Genomic DNA, 20,036 nt, shown 5'->3' on the forward strand with positions numbered 1-20,036 from the left:
GCAACAGAGATGACTGGGTATCTCAGACAGTCCTCTGCAGCAGTATACCAGGAAAAGTGGGTGGTCTTCTGTGGTTGGCGTTGTAGATGGGGTCTCACTGGTCAGAGCCACTCTTCAGCAAGTCACAGATTTCCTTATCTTCCTTTGCTGAGAGAAGCTCCTTTCCAGTTCAGCTATAAAAGGATATAGGTCAGTGTTAGGCCTAGTCTTAAAGCTGAAGGGCGTAGATATCTCTTCTTCCCTAGAGATATCTTTGCTCATGAGAAGCTTCGAAAGGTCTTGCCCACCCAGAGATTTCAGGACTCATGTTTGGGATGAATAAAGCTAAATTGACCAATAAACAATGAAATACAACAGTTTGGACCATTCAATACCTAACCTAACCATGACTGTACCTGTAAATGAAATGTATTAGTGTACAGGGTACAAGAAATACTGTACGTACATGTATGTACTTATGTAGTAAAATGTGGAACCTTACCTTTTGAGTGAGGTGATGTCCGAAAGTGGCAACAGAGGAGGAGGACAAATGGCAGAAAACATGAACACTTAACTTTAAGAAACATTAAAAAATGGCAGAAAACATTAACATTAAACTTTACGGAACACATTAACAAATGGCAGAAAACATTAACACTTCTTGATTATCTCCATCTTTGTCTCCATAGAAAGCATCCTCTACTTCCCGTGAACTTCAGCAACATTCTTGGGACCCATGGGTAATAACGAAAGTAATTAAGTTCACTCACAACACGATAAAGTAACTTACGGTACAACGAAAGCAAAATCAGTAACACAAATTTACGATAACAAACAAAATCTATGTGAACGAACGAATTCCAAATGTTTCCGATAATGCTGCCGCAAGAAATGGTCAAGGAACGCCTTTACATAGAGGCATGATGGGACAGATGCTGACCAATAGGAGAGCAGGATCGTACAGCAGTGACTAGCATCAGGAACCAATGGGAGAACGGGAGGATGGTGGCGAGTCTACTGAGTTGGCAGCGCACGAGTTTAAAATTGTTCTCGGCGGCCTGGGCGAATCTTGGACTTTACAGTACATACACCCTTTTGCAACCTGAATTATTTTCATACACAGAAGCAAAAAAAAATCAATGTCTTTGCCTTCATAACCTAGATTTTTCGTACGTAGTGACTTTCGTATGTAGGGGTATGACTGTATTATTATCAGGCAGACCATAGTAAATGATTAGGCAAATGAAATTCCACATTTTTATTAAAGAGTTATTACATGTTACGGCTAAATAGGCATCGTTAACAAGTGTAGGGTACCGTAAGGTGGATTGTGATGCCCATAGACTTGAATTTTGGTTAGAGACATTTTGCTTAGTGTCGGGCCCCTAGGAACAGAACCCCTGCCCTTAATTGGGGGCTGCCAGTACATATACCATATATACTCATGTAACACGCAATCTCGCATACCATGTGACCCCAAAATTTTCACCCTGAAACAATAATTTGATCATGTATCTCATGTAACAAGCGAGTTCAATTTTTGAGACCAAATTACAATAGACTAACCTCTTTTCCTCATGTTTATCTATCCTATTTTCTGTTTAGGCTAACCCCTTTTCCTTCATCTCTTTATCTATCCCATCATCTAGTTAAGTTAAAAAGAGTAAACGAGAAAGCTAAAAGTATTGTCAGTAATGTTTTACTTGTTGTGTAAACACATACAGCCAGAAACAACTGATTTGCTATGAACAACCGAATCCAACAACTACAGCGGCTTGCTTGCATTTCAACCATTGTACGATAGTAAAAAATTACCATAGTTATTTTACAAATTACGTTAAAAAGAATAGGACTGATATATTTTTACATTACTATATCCTTATTCTCTATGGAGAAAAGATCGGCAAGGGCATATACTGCCAAATTTAAGCTGCTAGTTGTAGCTGAAGCTGAGGAAAGAATGTTCATCTGCTAACGACAATTATCGTGCATCGACAACATAGAAACTTCAGTATAGCACCATCAAACTCGACCGTAAATTTGAGAGAAATGTTTTAATCAAAACTATTTGGCATGAAAGAACACATTTTACTGTGTTCACTCCGATAAAAGATAAATATGTAAAGCTTGTAGTATTCTGATGAAATCAATTGAAAATATCGAACATATTCTGTTGATTTTTTACACAATAAACATGCCCTCAGCGCCATCTGCCAATGAAAAAAAAAACTAAATTTTGTTCACAACGATACAAATTCAAGTGATATTTTGACTTGAAAACACTTTGTATAATGTAAAGTAACCTTGTCCCATATCAATAGAGTATCTTGAGATTCATTTACGCTGACTAGAAGCAAGAAAATTGCTCTGATTTGACTTCAATACAGCAAAATAAACTTACCTTGCAATCGTCCTCAGCTGATTTCCAAACCAAAACATTGATTGCTATTTTTTTATTTTATAATATAACAATAGTAATTTGAAAATCCATGCATATTCATTGGTTGTATTTTATCAAACGATACTAGTACATGTGAATATTACACACACTAATTTTATATCTCATGTATGATACAACCCCCTTAAAATTAGCTCCAAAATTAATTCTTCAAAAGTCGCATGATATGCGAGTATATTTGGTAGTAGTATATACATTACCATCTGCCTTAAAACCTGCTCGACATATGACCACTCCCACTTACAACTGTACTTCTGGCAGCAGGACTGGGCAGGCTGATGCATAAGAGTACATGCCGTATAATTAGATGACCACTAAGTTACTCAGCAACATGCCATCTGGGGAGAGTTCTCTCATTATACTCAGATTACATCATTATACTGTATTAACTGTATTGTAGACTGGATCGCAGACCGATTTACATTAAAATCGACTCCTGACACGCATGCAGAAACCTTACCCTGTTGTAACTCGATGCCTACCAGTAAATAGCAAGTGATTAAAATATATCATTAGAAGTACATTATGGTAAAGAGATTGAAATAATGATTGTACATTATATTACAGTACAGAATATGTTGGCGCAAGCGGGCCACAGGACGGGATGACAAGGAGATAGCCGGTCATCAGGTGATACATTTATTGCTGAAGCATTACGTAACACATAGTTACATCATCAAGGCCAAAAGAGAAACAACACAAATTAAAAATACATGAAATATAACTTTAACTCTAAGTCTCAACAAATATACAAAAAACATACATAAAATCAAAGCAATTTAAAAAGCACCTGCTAGACTGTTGAAGACTGAATGATTCGGAAAGAAGGGAGAAGCAGCAAAGAAAGCCGGTTCAACCCAGATACAACTGTGCAGAGGAGGTGTGTGAGTTCAACTTGGGCACTAACTGCTTAATAAATAATGACTCTAAAATGAGCAGTTCGTGTAAACGGCTTGTTTGGCCCAAGACAGAGAAGTCGGTATAATTGATGGCGGTTTTACAAATTTTTACATGATTTCTGAATCATGCAGTCTTCAACTTTTTAGTGTAGCAGGTGCTTTTTAAATTGCTTTGATTTTATGTGTTTTTTTGTATATTTGTTGAGACTCTTAAAGTCAAAGTTATATTTCATGTATTTTTAATTTGTGTTGTTTCTCTTTTGGCCTTGATGATGTAACTGTGTTACGAAACGCGTCGGCAATAAATGTATCACCTGATGACTGGCTATCTCCTTGTCACCCTGTCCTTCCATATTACAGTACTATTTAGATACTTTTTATAGCAAAGGTATGATATTATGCCCTACCCATTATGTTGGCCACTTTCCAAGGTTTGACTTGCATCCATTTTGACTTACAACCAGTTGGTCGGAACCAAGCTCGTTGTAAGTAGGATGGTACTTTAGTGTACAGGCAGTCCCCTGTTATAGGCGGACTTGGTTAATGGCGATCTGGTTTTTGGCGATTTATGGCTCCATAATGGGCCAAGTTTCTGTTATTGGCGCCATAAGGTGTTGATAATAGAATTATGGCGCCATAACATACTAACAGAGGCCCCACTAACCAGTTATTGGCACCATTAACCAAAATTGGGTGCCATAAGCACCATAAATCGCTGAGTTTCAGTTAATGGCGGTTTTTGCTTATCAGCACCCCGCCAAGAACTGAACTTCCACTGATAAAGGGGGACTGCCTCTATTATATTAATCTATTATCATCTTAATGTGTAAAAGAATTATTGTTGCAAAATTTTTAATTGTTTAACTGATGTAAACAACTTACTCCAGCCCTTCTCTCTCTCTCCTCTCTCTTCTGATAGATAGATAAATAGATAGCAAGGGAGCTATTAGCTGGAAGGGTTAGAAGTAGCGATCACACAGAAGGGTATGTTCCTCAGTGGTGATTGGCTTGTAACAGAGACACTATTGGCTGGAAGGATTAGAAGAGCCAATTACAGAGCAGGATATCAGCTCTGCTAGTCGCTCATTTGAGTGTAGCCCTGATGCTTAGTGATGTTTTTTTTATTTTTTTATTTTTTTTTTTAATAACCTACTTTTGTGAATTAATCTTTGTTTACCTTTGTGTGCTTACTGTCACTAGTGTATTCTATATTTTTAATTTGCATATATATTTCTCTCTCTCTCTCTCTCTCTCTCTCTCTCTCTCTCTCTCTCTCTCTCTCTCTCTCTCTCTCTCTCTCTCTCTCTCTCTCTCTCTCTCTCTCTCTCTCTCTCTCTCTCTCTCTCTCTTAGGGGTAACTTGAATAATTTTAATTCACACTTAGTTAGAAGCCATATACAGGTAGTCCCTGGCTTACAACAGGGGTTCCGTTCTTGAGACGCGTTATAAGCCAAAAATTGTCGTAAGTTTGATAAGCGTAAAAAATCTTAAGAAAACTGTACTTTTAATGCATTGCCTGTATTTAAAACTATGTAAACTGCATTTTTATTGCATTTTTCATAAAAAAAAACCTTCAAATATTGATTATTTTGCATTTTTGGAGTCATATTTCTTCTGCTAGATTGGCAGCGTAACCCTGGATCATGCGTCGTAAACCTGGAAATAATTTTGGGTGAATATAATTGAAAAGCGCCGTAACCTCGGAATGTTGTAAGCCAGGGACTGCCTGTACCACTATTTTCAAGGTTAATGTTGCAAGATAACTTGAAATGATGTTAAAGTGTTGTTGATGATAGTTTAAGGTACAGTATATTCTCTGTAGGATGAAAGTTTAAGGTATACTTTTGGTGTTTGAACTATTTAAATGGGCAATTATAAATGTTTTCAGAGGGAGCATTTGGTGTTTGAACTATTTACATAGCCAGTTACATATAAGCATTGTTAAAGCTTGATGTCAAGTATTTGCAGATTTTAGCTATTCAGGGATGATTGTGATTCCTATCCCCTAGGAATACTAGTGTTGACTGTATACTGTACCTTAAAGTATCATGTTGAATGCTTTATTAACATTTCAAAAATTAATATTAATATTATGTAAATCATATGGGTACTTCACCAGTGGTCAGTGTTGGTTGAAGATGATGATGATGATGAATTAGCTGTGCAATCTGATGAATAACTATGAAGATATGACTTTACAGCAAAGCAGAGGAGTTACATCTGCTTTGGGGTGCCTCTTCCCCTTTATCAGAAGGTGCGTTGTCCACCACTCTCACTTTAGGGGTTTCAAGAGGCTTTGGAGGGAGGGGCCTTCTTCACAGCCAAGAAATAACTGGTGATAGGCAGCTTCTGTGTCTGCTTCTTCATGCTGCTGAGGAGGTTTGTATAGGGCCTCAGTAACCCATCAATGGCATTATTGCACTTTACAGTACATTCTATATGAGGATCCAGTGCCAAAATCTTCTCCATCACCCCTTTGAATGTCCTCAAATTTGCTCAGAAAGTCCAAAGACAGGCCCTCCTCCTTTGCCTAGTCCTCTTAACCTACCGTGCCTTTATCCTCGCTGGCAGACTTCTTAGCTCTTCTAAATCCTGGTCCAATAGATGGTCAGAGTGGGCATCAATGAGGGTTCCGACTTCATCCTCGGTGATGTCATCAAGTCCTTCTCCATTAAGGATCTCTGCCAATCGAACTGCCTTGTTAGTAGTAGAATGTTGAAATTCTTGATGAGAAAAGCTGTTTAATTGTGCACACACTCTCCACACAACATTTTCCAGGACAGATTTAGGGTCTTCTCCATATCCCTCCTGTTTCAAATGTTCGTTCCCAGCTCATGGAAGGCCCTTGCCCTGTGAGGAGATCTCCTGGAAGGTGCTGTGAGTCTTTTACCCCCTCTTCCCACTGAATTGGTTTGTTCTCCAGAACCAGTCCTGGGTGGAATGGTCCATTCTGTTCTCAGTTTGATCAAGAGGGTGACTTCTTGTTTTTTGGGATATTTGAGGGATGTGTATATTTAATACCTACCCATTGGCTCTCCTACAGGTATATCTTCTTTACCCTCAAAGGGGGGATGGTTGTGTAGTTCAAGGCGCTTGTTTTGGACTCATAACCCCTCCCGAAGGGTTCACACAAGCTCGTTTCCATGGGTATGTGTATGAAAGTACCATTGCGATTGTTTTTTTTTTAAATCTTATTATTTCAGTATTTTGATAGCATATTTATAGTAATTACATATCATTTATATTGATAATGTCATTTTGGTTAAATTTCAGAAAGAAGTGTCATAACAGTCCTTGGTGTTTAGCAGAACTTTTAAATGGATCACGTAAGGAAAAAGCTCGACCAACTGATCAGCCAAGAGTTACTGGACAACCTGTTGGCCTGCAGAACACAGCAAATACATGTTGGATTAATTCGGCCTTACAAGCTCTATACCAGCTTCCCAGATTTCGGTTAGTACCTTGTAAAGTTGTCTGAAATGCTCTGCATTATGAAATGCAGAACAAGCCTTTTTCTGTAATGTAATGTTTTCAAGTTTAAAAGAACAGGACGCTGTCAATTATTATGGGAGTAGGGTTTCTCCTGTAATTCCTTCGTTTTGCTCTTTTTCAGAAATGCCATCAATAGTGTTGATGGATTTATTGGAGAAGAAAATCTGTCTAGTATGGTATATCTTCTTCAAGCAATGTTTGTCGATATGGACACACATGCTAATAGGTAAGTTCTTTTGTGTAGATTGCAGTCTTCTCTTGGTGTATGGTAGGATTTATATTTCATGCATGCTGTTCATGTTTTTTTTTTTAATAAGAAATAAATAGTACTGTACATATAATCATAGTACCCTGCTATTCAAGGATTTTGTATATGTAACTTACCAAGTAATTACACAGCTAAAAGTTTTTAAAGTACCGGCAGCTAAACATTCTGAAATTCGAGGTAGCAATTGTTTTGTTTTAAAAGTGAAGGTAAATGGCCCTAGCTAAAAGTTTTAAAAGTACCGGCAACTAAACATTTGGAAATTTGAGATAGCAATTCTTTTGTTTCAAAAGTGAAGGTAAGAGGCAAAGAGGCTAACAACTGAGCATAGAGAACCAATTTCTGTATGTCGGCTCTCTGTGAATTATATCTCAAATTGATAAAACTTGTTGTTTTGGTAGCTTTTCCGCAATTAGATACTATATAGGTTGTTCATATGCTGAACAAACCTTCGGTCTTAATAATAGGATAATTTCCAAGCACTAGCTGGTAACCGGCTAAACAATCAAAGATTGTAAAGCAAGGAATCTGTGAGATCTGGCAACTCCTGCGTGTACAAGGTGATAGCCAGTTGTTTGTGCCCATGTTTCTTTCTGCTTTTCAGTGTGTTTGTGTGTGATTGTTTCTGTTTATTATGGATTCCTCGGAGTCCTCATGGCCTCGTTAACGCTTGTACCTGGGCACTCAGGGATTTACGTGTTCAAGATTTCTAGTGTCTATGACTACAGATCCTCATACGACATGCAGTAGGTGCAGAGCGAATTATTTCACTATAACTAATTCCTGCCTGGATGTCGTTCCTTGCCTAAGTTGCAGTGGAGAGTATTTTATAAGAAGAGGGAACATTGCAGTTTTGACTCTTCCTTCTTGGGAGGGGTTTTCTTCTCCTCGTGTTCTCCCTCTCCTGCGTTTGTTCTCCCTGTGGCTAGTTCAGGTGTTCCCATGTCACCTTCCTTTTTTTCCATTGATTCGTTGATGGAAGTATATGGAGTGCCGCAGGGTGATCTTATGTTTAATGTAGCCCCCTCTCCCTCGAGGTCCATTTCTCTCTCAAGAGGGAGGAGGTTACACCATCTAATTCTTTAGTTTCAGGTTCGGAGTCATCCAAGATGGCAGCTGTTTGGGTTGCTTGGGCTACAGGGTTCATCTTCCTTGGATGGGCTGTTGTCAAATATTTCCTCTGAATTTTGACTTAAAGTGATAATTATAGAAAAGGACTTTCTTTTCGACTTGTGAGTTTAAAGATGTCTGACACCAGTTTGGTGAGTATTTGTTATTATAGCACAGGCTGCAATACTAGACTTACTTAAGCAAAAAGTATTATTTGCACACTAAATGTACATCTTGCAGGGGACAAGTATGTTCAGCTAGTTTAACTGTGATGATTGTAAGGGTTGGAGAAGGAAAGATTGGAAAATCATAACTTATCATTTGAATAAACGAGAGAAAGACAGAAAGAGAAAAGCGACTGGTAGGGAAAAGAGTTTAGCTAGTCAGGAATCGGTTAATTCTCTTGTTGAATTACCAATTGTTTCTCTGCTTTGTCCCCCATTAATAGCCCTGCCTCTCTTCCACCTAACCCCGGACCCAATTCCCACACTCCTGAACCCAGTGCCATTGCCATTCTTGAGAAAAAATTTGACATGTTAGTGAACACAGTAGCTCAAATTAGGGCTTTCACAAAAAATAAAAGCATTGTGAGTAATCGTGAAGTGACAGTGGAGGAGCTGGCTAATTGGCCCACCGATTCTCCTAGGCAAAGGTCCCTAGCATACACCCCTGCACCAGGGAGAAGCTGTGCCGTAAGCTCAAAGGAGGTTGATGTCAGCCCTTCAGTCCCTTCTGCTGCAAATGGCCAGATGTCAACAGATAATCAGTGGAAAGGTGTGTTTCATGAAACGCATCATCTTTTGGCTAGTTCCGATGCTTCGAGTCCAGCACAGAGGCACCAATGGCACAACAGTAGTAAGTCAAGACCATTGAAAAGGTTAGCAGAAGTGCCTCACACCCTTCAGGTGCCTTGTGATAGAGTGAGAGAAGCTGTTCCCTCATGTAGTTTTTTAGACAACCCAGAGTGTTTTTCCAGTGAGTGCTCATACAAACGTCAAGTGATAGCAAAATGGAAATGTGTGGTAACACCTGTAGATTTAAGTAATGTAGTTTCTTCAGATTGACCCCTAGTGTCTAAGCACTAGCTGGCGCCACAGCAAGATGCTCTTGATTGAGCGCCCGAGCAGTCTTGTGCTCCTGAGCACCCGCTTTCACCCGAACATCCACTTGCATCTGAGCACTCTCTCTCACTCCCGGATGGTCTTTTGCACAAGAGCTTCCCCATCATAAACGTGGATTAGAGCCTTCTTGTACACCAAGACAGTGTCAGTCCTCGCTTTTGAATGATCGCTCGGAGTCAGTTAGTTGCTTCTCTTGTTGAGAATCAATTGGTGAATAATTGGTTCGTAGCTCCAGTGCCTTTACAACAACCTTAAAGTTTATTGAATCCCTCTCTCGCTCTGATTAAACAGCGCTGGGACTACTTAGGTCGAGGAAGAAGAGGAAGTGGAAGAAGACACTCCTACAGCTTATACAGCTTTATTGCGATACCTACTACAAAGCTACCCAACTTACATCTCTCCTGCAAAATCTTCGTCTCCCACATCAGTTCTCCAATTGAGCAGTCGCCCTGCAGAGTCTGCTCATGTAATTAAGATGGTGCTTTCTATTTCAGCTAGGAAGGCTCATAAAGAAGTGGAAAAATGGGTGTCAGAGGAGAGAGAATTGGTTAAATTTAACTTTTTTGAAGAGAAGATACTTATACTATGGAACAGGAGAACTTCCTTCTTTGGGTGTGCCTGCTTCCTTTCAAGGGAACTTCTCCAGTCTCATCAACTTGGCCCAGAGGTCAGCCTTTTTTTGTGGCCAAGACCATGTTCTTGTCTGCTAAGCTGGACCATTTTCTTAAGAATCTTTGTAAAGTCCTGGATATTGGAATTTTCCTTGACTGGACTATAGGGGCTCTGGCTTGCAAAATCCAGGAATATCCCGACTTAACAGCTGATTGTTCTTACGTGATATACAAACCCTCGGTCCTTTACTATAGGAATTACTTAAGGCGTAGCCTGGACATGGCCACTTAATTCTTTAACAAGGTGGTTCGGTAGTTAAAGCTCCAATCATCTTGAAGCCTTATGGGGGTACCCAAGATGGAACCCAAGACCTCGACGGGGCTGCTGTTGGTTGGGCCTGGCCAAAGGTGTATTGGAACAGGTGAAAGACCTTGTCCCTGGACAAGAGAATTCATTTGAAGTCCAATCATTAGGACAAGCTACTTCCTCCTCCTCTACCTTCCAGAGGCATAAAGTTGGTCCATCATCTAGCAGACAGAGCTGCCCTGCTGCTAGCAGAGGCGCGGCTCTCCCACCAGGACTGCTGCTCTCAGAGGACCTGCTATCACCAGTCCTGCTACCAATACCAGTCCTGCTACCAAGCTACCAGTACCTGTCCTGATACCAGCCCTGCTAGCACACACCCTTGGAGAAGCCTCTACAGACAACCAGGTAAACCTGGACCCAGTTTACCTGGGTCCTGGTCTGTCGCTGCAACACCTGACGAGCGAGAGAATATCTCTCTCTCAACAGGAAGCAGCAATGCTGGAGGCTACCGCAATGGCAGCTCTTCAGGCAGTCTCCTGGCTAGACTTGTGATCCTTTACAGTGTCTAGACTTGCTGCTTCCTCTAGAGCCATAGCCCCGGGGGAAGACTCAGCTTTCAGGAGACAGTGCCAGTTTGGATTTAGGGCTTTCGTACGGGGCACCAAACGGCTAATCTGTGGACAAACCTAATTCTCAAGAGACAAGACACTGTCCTCTCTTGAGTTACAAGGTCCCTTCGCCCGAAGTCAGTACTGGTTTTACAAACGGACCCCTGCTGGAGTCCACCTCCCTCTTAACAGAGGACAGGTAGATGCTATGATAGCCAAACACAGGGAAAATATCTCGCTGGCTCTCCCGCTTCTTCGGAAGTGGGAACCGAGACACTTTCTCTAGGGACCAAGGTCTCGAAGGCCTCTGGAGTTTGAACTAAAGATCGTTCTCCAGCCTCTGCTCCCAAGGACGCTATGCTCAAGGGACAAGGACTGTGTCGGAGTCTCGTTCGTGAGTATTTCTGAATGTACAACCACCTAAGGAGGACGCACATCCGCAGTCAATGAAGGGGTCTCTCCTTCCCATGGCAGTGGCACGGGGCAAGAGCAGGGACCAAGCCATGGCTTAGACCAACCTGTCAAGACCAAGATTGCTTCCTCTACAAGAGAAGGTCCCCTGTATGGCCCTCTTCACTTGAGGTTTCGGACTCGAAGAGGGCAGGGATGCGTCATGAGGAGGATGCAAGTCCTCACCAAGCTGCTGGAGTGTTGCTGGTAGCCACGGCTCTGGTAGCCAAAACGCTGCTAGCCATGTCGCTGCTGGCAATGGCACTGCTACAGCAAGGCGAGAACCTGTACATGTACCTCACGAAAGTGCCTTGTCAAGGCGATCATGCTCTCCTAGACCCACGCCCTTGCTGTCACCTGGTTGACACAAGGACGCCACTCATCCCCCCTGACAGCAGCACTGTAAGGGTGTTTGAATAAAGGCATCCATCCTCCTCTCCTATTCCCTCTACTTCCTCAGGCTACACTAGGAGAAGAAGTATAGAAGACGCTGAGCAAGATGCTGTAGAAGTCGGGTCGGGCTGGTCCCCAGGATTCTACAGTCAGGTCTTTCTTGTAGAGAATACATTGGGAGGAATAGAGACCGGTCATAGACCTTTCTCCCATGAACTGATTCTTAGCCAGACTCAGTTCAAGATGGAGACAATACAAACAATGTTTGCCTCTATCAGGGAGAATGACTTTATACTGACGGTGGACTTGATGAATACGTATTTCCAGATACCAATCCACAAATCCTCCTGCAAGTGCATCTACTTCATCCTCGCAGAGACAGTCTACCAATTCAGAACGCTCTGTTTTGGACTCTCGATGGCTCACGAAAGTGCTTAACCTGGTCCCAGCTTGGGCGCATTCGCACTGGATATGTCTATTGAGGTATCTCGATAATTGGCTTATCCTGGCGAACTCCCATTCGCGGTTGTTACAGGACAGGAATCGACTCCTCAAGGTTTGCCGGGATCTGAGGGATCCTGATAAATCACAAGAAGTCCGATTTTGAGCCCAAGCAGAGGACATGGTACCTGGGCATGTTGATAGACGAGAATTCCCCTGGAACTCTAGTGCCAGTATGTTCAGGAAGGCAGTGTGGTGGTTCCTATCTTGACCAGAACAGCCTGCTTGGCTTTGGCTGGTCATGATAAATCATCTGTCGTCTCTGAAGAATTGGATGCATCAACCGAGGATGGAGTGCATACCTGGAGGAGTTGCAGACTGCAGAGCTGCGGGAGCTTCATGACAAGCACCTTCACATCAACATCTTGAAACTCAAGGCAGCCTTCCTGGTTCTCCAAGTTTCGGGAACGTGTGATAGGACACAGTGGCGTTTATGATCAATGACACTGCAGTGGTGGCACACGTCAACAAGCAAGAGGGACTCGCCTCTCTCGAGCTTCATCAATTGACATTTGCAGGTGCACGAGTGGGCTACAGCACACTCGATAGAGCTGTCGGCCAGATACATTCCAGGCAAGAGGAATGAAATGTCAGACTAAGCTCAGTAGCCAGAATCAGGTGGTGAGGATGGGGTGGTCTCTACGCTAAAACCTGGCGGAAAGGTTGTTTAGTCTTTTGGGGTTGTCCAGTCATGGACTTGCTCACCACCCGGTTCAACAGGAAGCTAAAGACCACCTATTCCGTTGGGCAGCTGCAGAGGATGCGTTCCAACATCTGTGGGACATCCTTGAAGTTTAAACTTTTCCCTCGTTCTACCTGATTTGAGCAGTGATCGGCAGGGCACTGATCACCCTGAATCTTGGAGGATTCTGGTGGCCCTCAAATGGCCTCAGGCCGTGTGAAATCCCGACCTTCTGGCTCTTCTCTCTGAGATACCAAGAGAGATTCCCCCATGGCAGAACCTGCTGTACCAGCCACAGACCAAATGGTACTATGTCATTCCTGTGTCTTCACAGCTGGAGGATATCCACCATCTCTTGTGAGCGAGACTATTTCTCCTCCAAGCAGACAGAAATAGCAGAATACCTCAGATGGCCCTCTGCAGTATACCAGGGAAAGTGGTCCGTCTTATTTGGTTGGTGTTGTAGGCAGGGTATCTCCGGTCAGAACCACTTTTCAAGAGGTCGTGGATTTCCGTGTCTTCCTTCGCCAAGAGAAGCTCTCTCCCATCTCAACTGCAAAGACTACAGAGCCGCACTGGCCCTAGTCTTGAAGCCGAAGGGTATTGATATTTTGTCTTCTTTCGAGATATCATCACTCATGGGATCTAAGACCTCCTGAGTGGGACGTGAATCTCGTGTTGCGGAGCCTGACTAGCGCCCCATACGACCCCCTTCGAGAGTACTCTGACAGGGATCTGACCCTCAAGACAGTCTTTCTGCTTGCCCTGGCATTGGCGAAGAGAGTTTGCGAACTACATGATCTTTCTTATGATGTAATAGTGGATGGGGATTAGTGATGCTCGACTTCATCCCGAACTTTGGAGATAAGAATCAGAATCCGTCGGTCCCTTACGCCAGATTCGAGGTCTTCACCATCCCCTCCCTGAGCGACTTTGTTAATGATGATGGCTTCGAGAGATGATCAGGAAGGCGTACTCTGCTGCTGACAACAACGGTACACTTTGTCCAAAGAGTTCATGAGGTCAGGGGCATTGCTCCGTTCCCTCACATTCCGTAGAACCTGTCAGTTCATTAGGTTTTGAAGATGAGGTTCTGGGCACACCAGACCACCTTCTCCTCTCATTACCTTTGGGATATTACCCATAGGTCCTTGGACACTTTTCCTTGGGACCAGTGGTGGGTGCTCAACAGGTTGTGTAACTTACCCAGCTCCTTAACTGGACAGTATTGCATCTCGCCTCGTTGTATGGTATGATTAAGCATGACTGTGGAGTGACTGGCTCCCCTTTCATCTCTCTGTATCCTACTCTTTCCCTTTAGGTAAAGAGTAATGTGGACTGTTACATGCTGGACCAAGCGGTTGATGCATGTAATACACTCCTTGGAGTAACCTATTTATTTTCTTTGATTAGTTAATAGAAGTAATATCCACCCCTTCCCTTCACAAGGCAGGGAAAAGGGACCTGGACATAAGACAAACTCATAACTTAATGTCTGCGACATAATTGTGCTTAGCTTTCTCTTATGGGGGGCATAAATTCTCCCCCTTATGAGTAAACCCAGAAGACTGAGTATGATCTTGCAGTTTTTTAACTCCGATATCAAAAGTCAGTGGCTTGATTCCCTTCCACACTCTTACGACCAGGAAGGAAATCTCAGGTAGGCTGAACCCCAGTCAGTTCATTGGAGATCACTCAGATTCCACCCACCAATCAGCGAGCCTTCCTATAGTAAAGGACTGAGGGTTTTTATATCGCGTAAGAACAAATCACAATTTTTGAAAGTAAATTGTATTTTTCCTAGCTATACAAAGCTGAGGTCCTTTACACTAAGTGCCCACCTCATGCCACCCCACAATCTGCTACCTGGACCAAAAGCAAATTGGAATGATTACGTCTGGTTGGAGGGACTACCAACAACCGGACCGGTAGTTAACTACTGAACTGCCTTTTTAAAGAATTCAGCGGCTGTGTCCAGGCTATTTTGAATTTTGGCCTAGCCTAACTCCTTTCTTTCTCTATAAAAATGAATAATCTACCCACCTGTACGCTTTCTCCAACTCCAGTACACTCCAGAAATCACCTTAAAACACCAGCACCACAAGACTTACGACCCAAAAACAACTCCTACCAGACAGAGAGCTCTCCCCTACCAACCACACACCACCAACACGTGCTTTTCTACTGCCCCGTGTTATTGTTTACATCCTGCCGACGCCGCCGCCATCTTGTCTATGACGTCACAGCCTATGACGTCCCACAACACAACTTAAATACATCAACAGACACCTTCTAGAATCTACCACATGTTGTCTATATATAGGACACCCACCATATTTCAACAATGCATAAAATACCCATAACAATTATACAATATATAATCACACTTATCTATACCCATAACAATTATACAATATATAATCACACTTATCTCTTTCTCCCTCCCCTCCGACTGTTTTCCTAACCTAGTATTCCCCTCTTAATTTCCTTCGTCCTCCAACTCTTTACCCTCTACATAATTTCTAATACATTCCCCTGAAACTCCTGCTTTAGTTAATACATCAGCCACTTGCTCCTTTCCTTTTATCCATCTCACCTCCTTTATTTCCCCGGATTCAATGGTTTCCCTTATTGCAGCAATATCTATTTTTAATCTCTTGCTACTTACACCAGTGCTCGATTTGATGGCGGTCATTAGTGTTTTACTATCAGTGTTAACCAAGGCTTCTAAATTTCTCCCTCCTACTACCTCTTCCCACAAATGCTTGAAATATATCAATCCTTCTACAGCTTCCCCAACACTCAGGGCTTCAGCCTCAATGGTGGATTTTGCCACTCTCCTGGATTTCCTAGACTTCCACCATATGGGACTTCTCCTCTTCCCATCTGTCAAAGAAATAATATAACCCAGTTGAGTATGCCATCTTCTATGTTTCCAAATGAAGCGTCTGCATAGGCTTCCCAATAAACCCTTTCTTCTTCCATCTCACTTATTGTAACTTCGCCCATCATGCTCTTAGTTTTTCTCACAATTTTAATAAGTTTCTTCATATCCTGAGTTGTTCCTTCTTTAAATGCTTTACTTAATTCGCTAATATCATATGATATTTCTGGCATCGTGTGTAGTGATACCCAATTCAGCTGTCCTACCACTGATCTGTACTCTGTTAACTCTTTTTGTTCTAGCACTCTATTACCCGTATATCTTCTAGCCTCTGGTTCTCTTATGGAATTTATATACTGCCACTGATTAAGGGAAAATCTATTCTCCTTCTGCTCTATTACTACTCCTATATACTTGAACCTTTTACTCTCTTGTTCTCCTACTTGCAATTTCCCTTTCAATCTCCCAATCGTTTCCTTTAAGAATCCTTCAGTTCCTCCGTAGCAAAAATCATCTACGTGTGTACACAAAATGCCTTCCAATTTATTGTTCTTTTCCAAAAGAATATATTAGGTTCTAGTCTACTTTCTCTCACCTTGAAGCTCCTTCACTACTTTCACCACTTTACAATACCATGCTTTTGCTGCATCCTTGAGCCCATAGACTGTTTTCTTCAACTTCCATAATCCCCTCCAACCATCTTCCCTTGGTGGCTTCAAGTACACTTCTCTTTGTATCTCGTCACCTTGTAAATATGCAGTTTTTGACATCCAATGTATAACAATTCCAATTTTTCACCTTTATTATGGTTAGACAGAATTTTAAAATTTCAGCATTGCATGTGGGAGCATCCTTTTCCCACTCAGCCAATTTCTTCTTCAAACCCTCTAGCTACCAATCTTGCTTTACATATCCTTTCCCCCCCTTTTATCTTTTCAGTTACTATCCATCTTGTAGATATAGCTTTTTGTCCAACATCATTTACCTCCTCATATACCTGGTTATCTCTCCAACTTAGAAGTTCTTTTTCTTTAGCTTCCATTATGCTTCTATTTTCAAATCCCAGCAACACATCCTCTTCATCTTCAATTTTTTCTACCTGACTATAATCCCTCAAGTTAACCCACCCTTTGTCACCTGACTGTGAGTCTCGTATATTGTACGAATCAGCCCATGCTTGGCTTGATCTTTTTCCTGCAAGACCTCAAAATAGTCCATTCTTCTACTTGTCCTGTATCATTGTTTATAGCCCTAACTCTATTTCCCTTTTTGAATTTTGGTATCTCTTCCATTAACTCGCTTTCTATTGACCCACTTTGCCCGTTATCTTCCACTGTTTCCTCTATCACCTCTCTTTCTATAGTCTCTTCTGTGTCTGCATTCCTTCTCTCACCCATTATCTCCTCTCCTTCCAGCCAATCTACTTTCCCTTCATTTGGGCCATCTGACCTACCTTCACCCCATGGGATTTATCTATTCTAGCCGATATCTCTTCTGTATCTGGTGATCGTCGTTGAATCCTTGTCACATGTATCCTAGCTACTTCTCTTAAAGAATCCCCATGTTTGAACTATTATTGTTTTCCCCGATACTCCCACTACCTGAGCAGGTCCTCTCCATTCATTTTCATTTTCCCTCTTATAGAATACCTCATCTCCTACCACTGCTTCTTCAAATTTATGTTCTCTGATGTTTTTGTTTAGCGCTTTTCTTATTTTTATTACAGGACTCATTTTTTATAAATGCTTCTCTGGCCTTGTGCATTGCATTCAGTGTGTCCCTTACCATACCCTCTTCCATCCCTTTTTTCTCTGCTTGCAGGACTAGAACTTTCTTCTCCTATTAGGTTAGGCAGTGAAGGGTTTTTTCCAAATACTAATTGGTTGGGAGAGAAACCTCCATTATTCATTAAACAGTTCCTAGCACTCACTACCCATTTCAAAGCTAGGGACCAATCTACTTCCTCTTCCTCCATCATCTTCCTTACACTTCCCTTGATCATGCCTACGGTCTTTTCACATAATCCGTTGCTCCACGGAGATTCTGATGCTGTGGCTAATACTTTAATATTCCATTTTTCTGCCATCCTCCTTACTTTTTCATTTTGAAATTCTCCCCCATTATCTGACAATATTTTGGAGGGTGCTCCAAATATAGCAAACCAGCACTCAAAAAGTATCTTTATTATAGTTTCTGGTTTCTTATCTTTTATCCAACAGGCCTGACAATATCTCGTTGCCATATCCACTATTACCAAGAACTTTCTCTCTTCTATCTCTCCCACATCCATCGCTACGACTTCATTGAACGTTTTACTCCAAGAAAAGCCTACTACCGGTTTGGCGGGGTTTCTTTTGTATTTTTACAAACCTCACAAGTTTTAATCAGTTCCGTTAGTAACTTTCTTATTTCCTCTTTTTCTTTTTCGATTAACCCATTACTCCATTGTGCTTCCTCTGTTAGCTTCCATATTTTATCTCCACTTCCATGACCAAACTGTAAATGTAATTTCTTCATTGTGTTCTTAATTTCCCTCGGATTCTTTCCCTTCCAACCCTCCAGTAATAATTCTTCTACCTTCCTCCTCCTTATAGGCACTCTTAAATGACCCTGTTCGTCTTCTCTTAACTCTACTTTCATTCCCCCTAATACTTCTACTATGACACAATTTTCTTTCAAATTTAGGGTCATACCCATTTTACTCATGGTTTGCTTACCTATCAGCCAGGGTATATCACCTTGCAGAATTTCCGTCTTCAAATAAAACTTTCTGTTTTTAGTATCACAGGTATTTCTATTATTCCTCTGGACTTATAAGATGTCTCACCAAAATTAAACACTTTATTAGACTCTGTCCTAGTGTCCCTCATTCTCCTCAACTCTTCCTGACTCAAATCCATGACAATACGTGCTAGTCACAATTCCCCGCAAACTGTTGATTTACACCCTGTGTCCAAAATTGCATCAACCACCTCCCATGATGCTTCCACTATTTTATTAACTTCTCCTACATAAACCTCTTCTTCTTCTGTCCCATTTTCTGTTTTACCTTATTTTCTTCTAGTCTTGTTTCAGTTTTCTTCCTATTATGAAAATTCTGAGGACAATCCCTAGCCCAATGCCATTCTGAGCTGCATATTGCACATACTGTTACCTTCCCTTCTTTGTTTATAGGATTTCTACCACCCCTTCCTCGGTTCCATCTTCCCCGATATCTTTTTGGTTTTTCCCTACCTCTCCCCAGAACTGGCATTGCCTTCTGACGAACCCCACCATTCCCGTTCCTCTTTAGTCCCTAATCCCTCAAATAGTCTTTTCATTGTTTGCGACACTGTTCCGTACTCTAGCTTTTCTTGCCCACAAGCCGATAATACCATTTGTTTTTGATTTTCCGTGAGATTTGCTTGCTCTATTACATGATACCCCTTGACTTCGCCTTCAAGCGCGCCTTTCCCCATTGCTCTTTCACACTCAGATGCTGCCTTCTCGTATCTAATTAAATAGTCCGCCATATTTTCACTAGATTCTCTTCTTATTAGAAGGTATCTTTTTATTCTACCGTAATTCTCCATTACCGAGTCTTTTAGATAGGCTTTATCTAGTTTCTCTAGGATTAACTTTGGACCCTCTGTACCAGTAAGTTTATCTTTATCTAATGCTTCCACTAGCTCTCGGGCTTTCCCTTTTTAAGCTCATTCTCATTTCTATCGCCGGGTATTTTGTATCTTCTCCATACAACAATAGCCAATCTTCGGCTTGACCTTTCCATTCTTTGTATTCTTCTTGTATCCCGCTAAACCTAGGACATTCCCTTCTCCATCTAGTAGTCTCCCTTTGTTCACTGTCGGATCCAGGCATCTTTGATCAACCACGCTCTGCTACCAGTTTGAATTTTGGCCTAGCCTAACTCCTTTCTTTCTCTATAAAAATGAATACCCTAATCTACCCACCTGTACGCTTTCTCCAACTCCAGTACACTCCAGAAATCACCTTAAACACCAGCACCACAAGACTTACGACCCAAAAAAACAACTCCTACCAGACAGAGAGCTCTCCCCTACCAACCACACACCACCAACACGTGCTTTCTACTGCCCCGTGTTATTGTTTACATCCTGCCGACGCCGCCGCCATCTTGTCTATGACGTCACAGCCTATGACGTCACAACACAACTTAAATACCATCAACAGGGACACCTTCTAGAATCTACCACATGTTGTCTATATATAGGACACCCACCATATTTCAACAATGCATAAAATACCCATAACAATT

General features: G+C 41.8%; 1 protein-coding gene across 3 annotated transcripts in view; it reads left to right on the forward strand.

The window, feature by feature from the left end:
* Nucleotides 1-20,036, forward strand: part of LOC135200266 (ubiquitin carboxyl-terminal hydrolase 48-like) — a 414,786-nt gene that overhangs the window by 92,511 nt on the left and 302,239 nt on the right. For all 3 annotated transcript variants that reach the window (XM_064228750.1, XM_064228749.1, XM_064228748.1), the window contains exons 3-4: nucleotides 6,610-6,789; nucleotides 6,950-7,054. In XM_064228750.1, coding sequence (XP_064084820.1) covers nucleotides 6,610-6,789; nucleotides 6,950-7,054 — 285 coding nt within the window. The remainder of the gene's footprint in view (nucleotides 1-6,609; nucleotides 6,790-6,949; nucleotides 7,055-20,036) is intronic.

This window comes from Macrobrachium nipponense, chromosome 26 (genome assembly GCF_015104395.2).
Source record: "Macrobrachium nipponense isolate FS-2020 chromosome 26, ASM1510439v2, whole genome shotgun sequence".
NCBI classification, from domain to species: Eukaryota; Metazoa; Arthropoda; class Malacostraca; order Decapoda; family Palaemonidae; genus Macrobrachium; species Macrobrachium nipponense.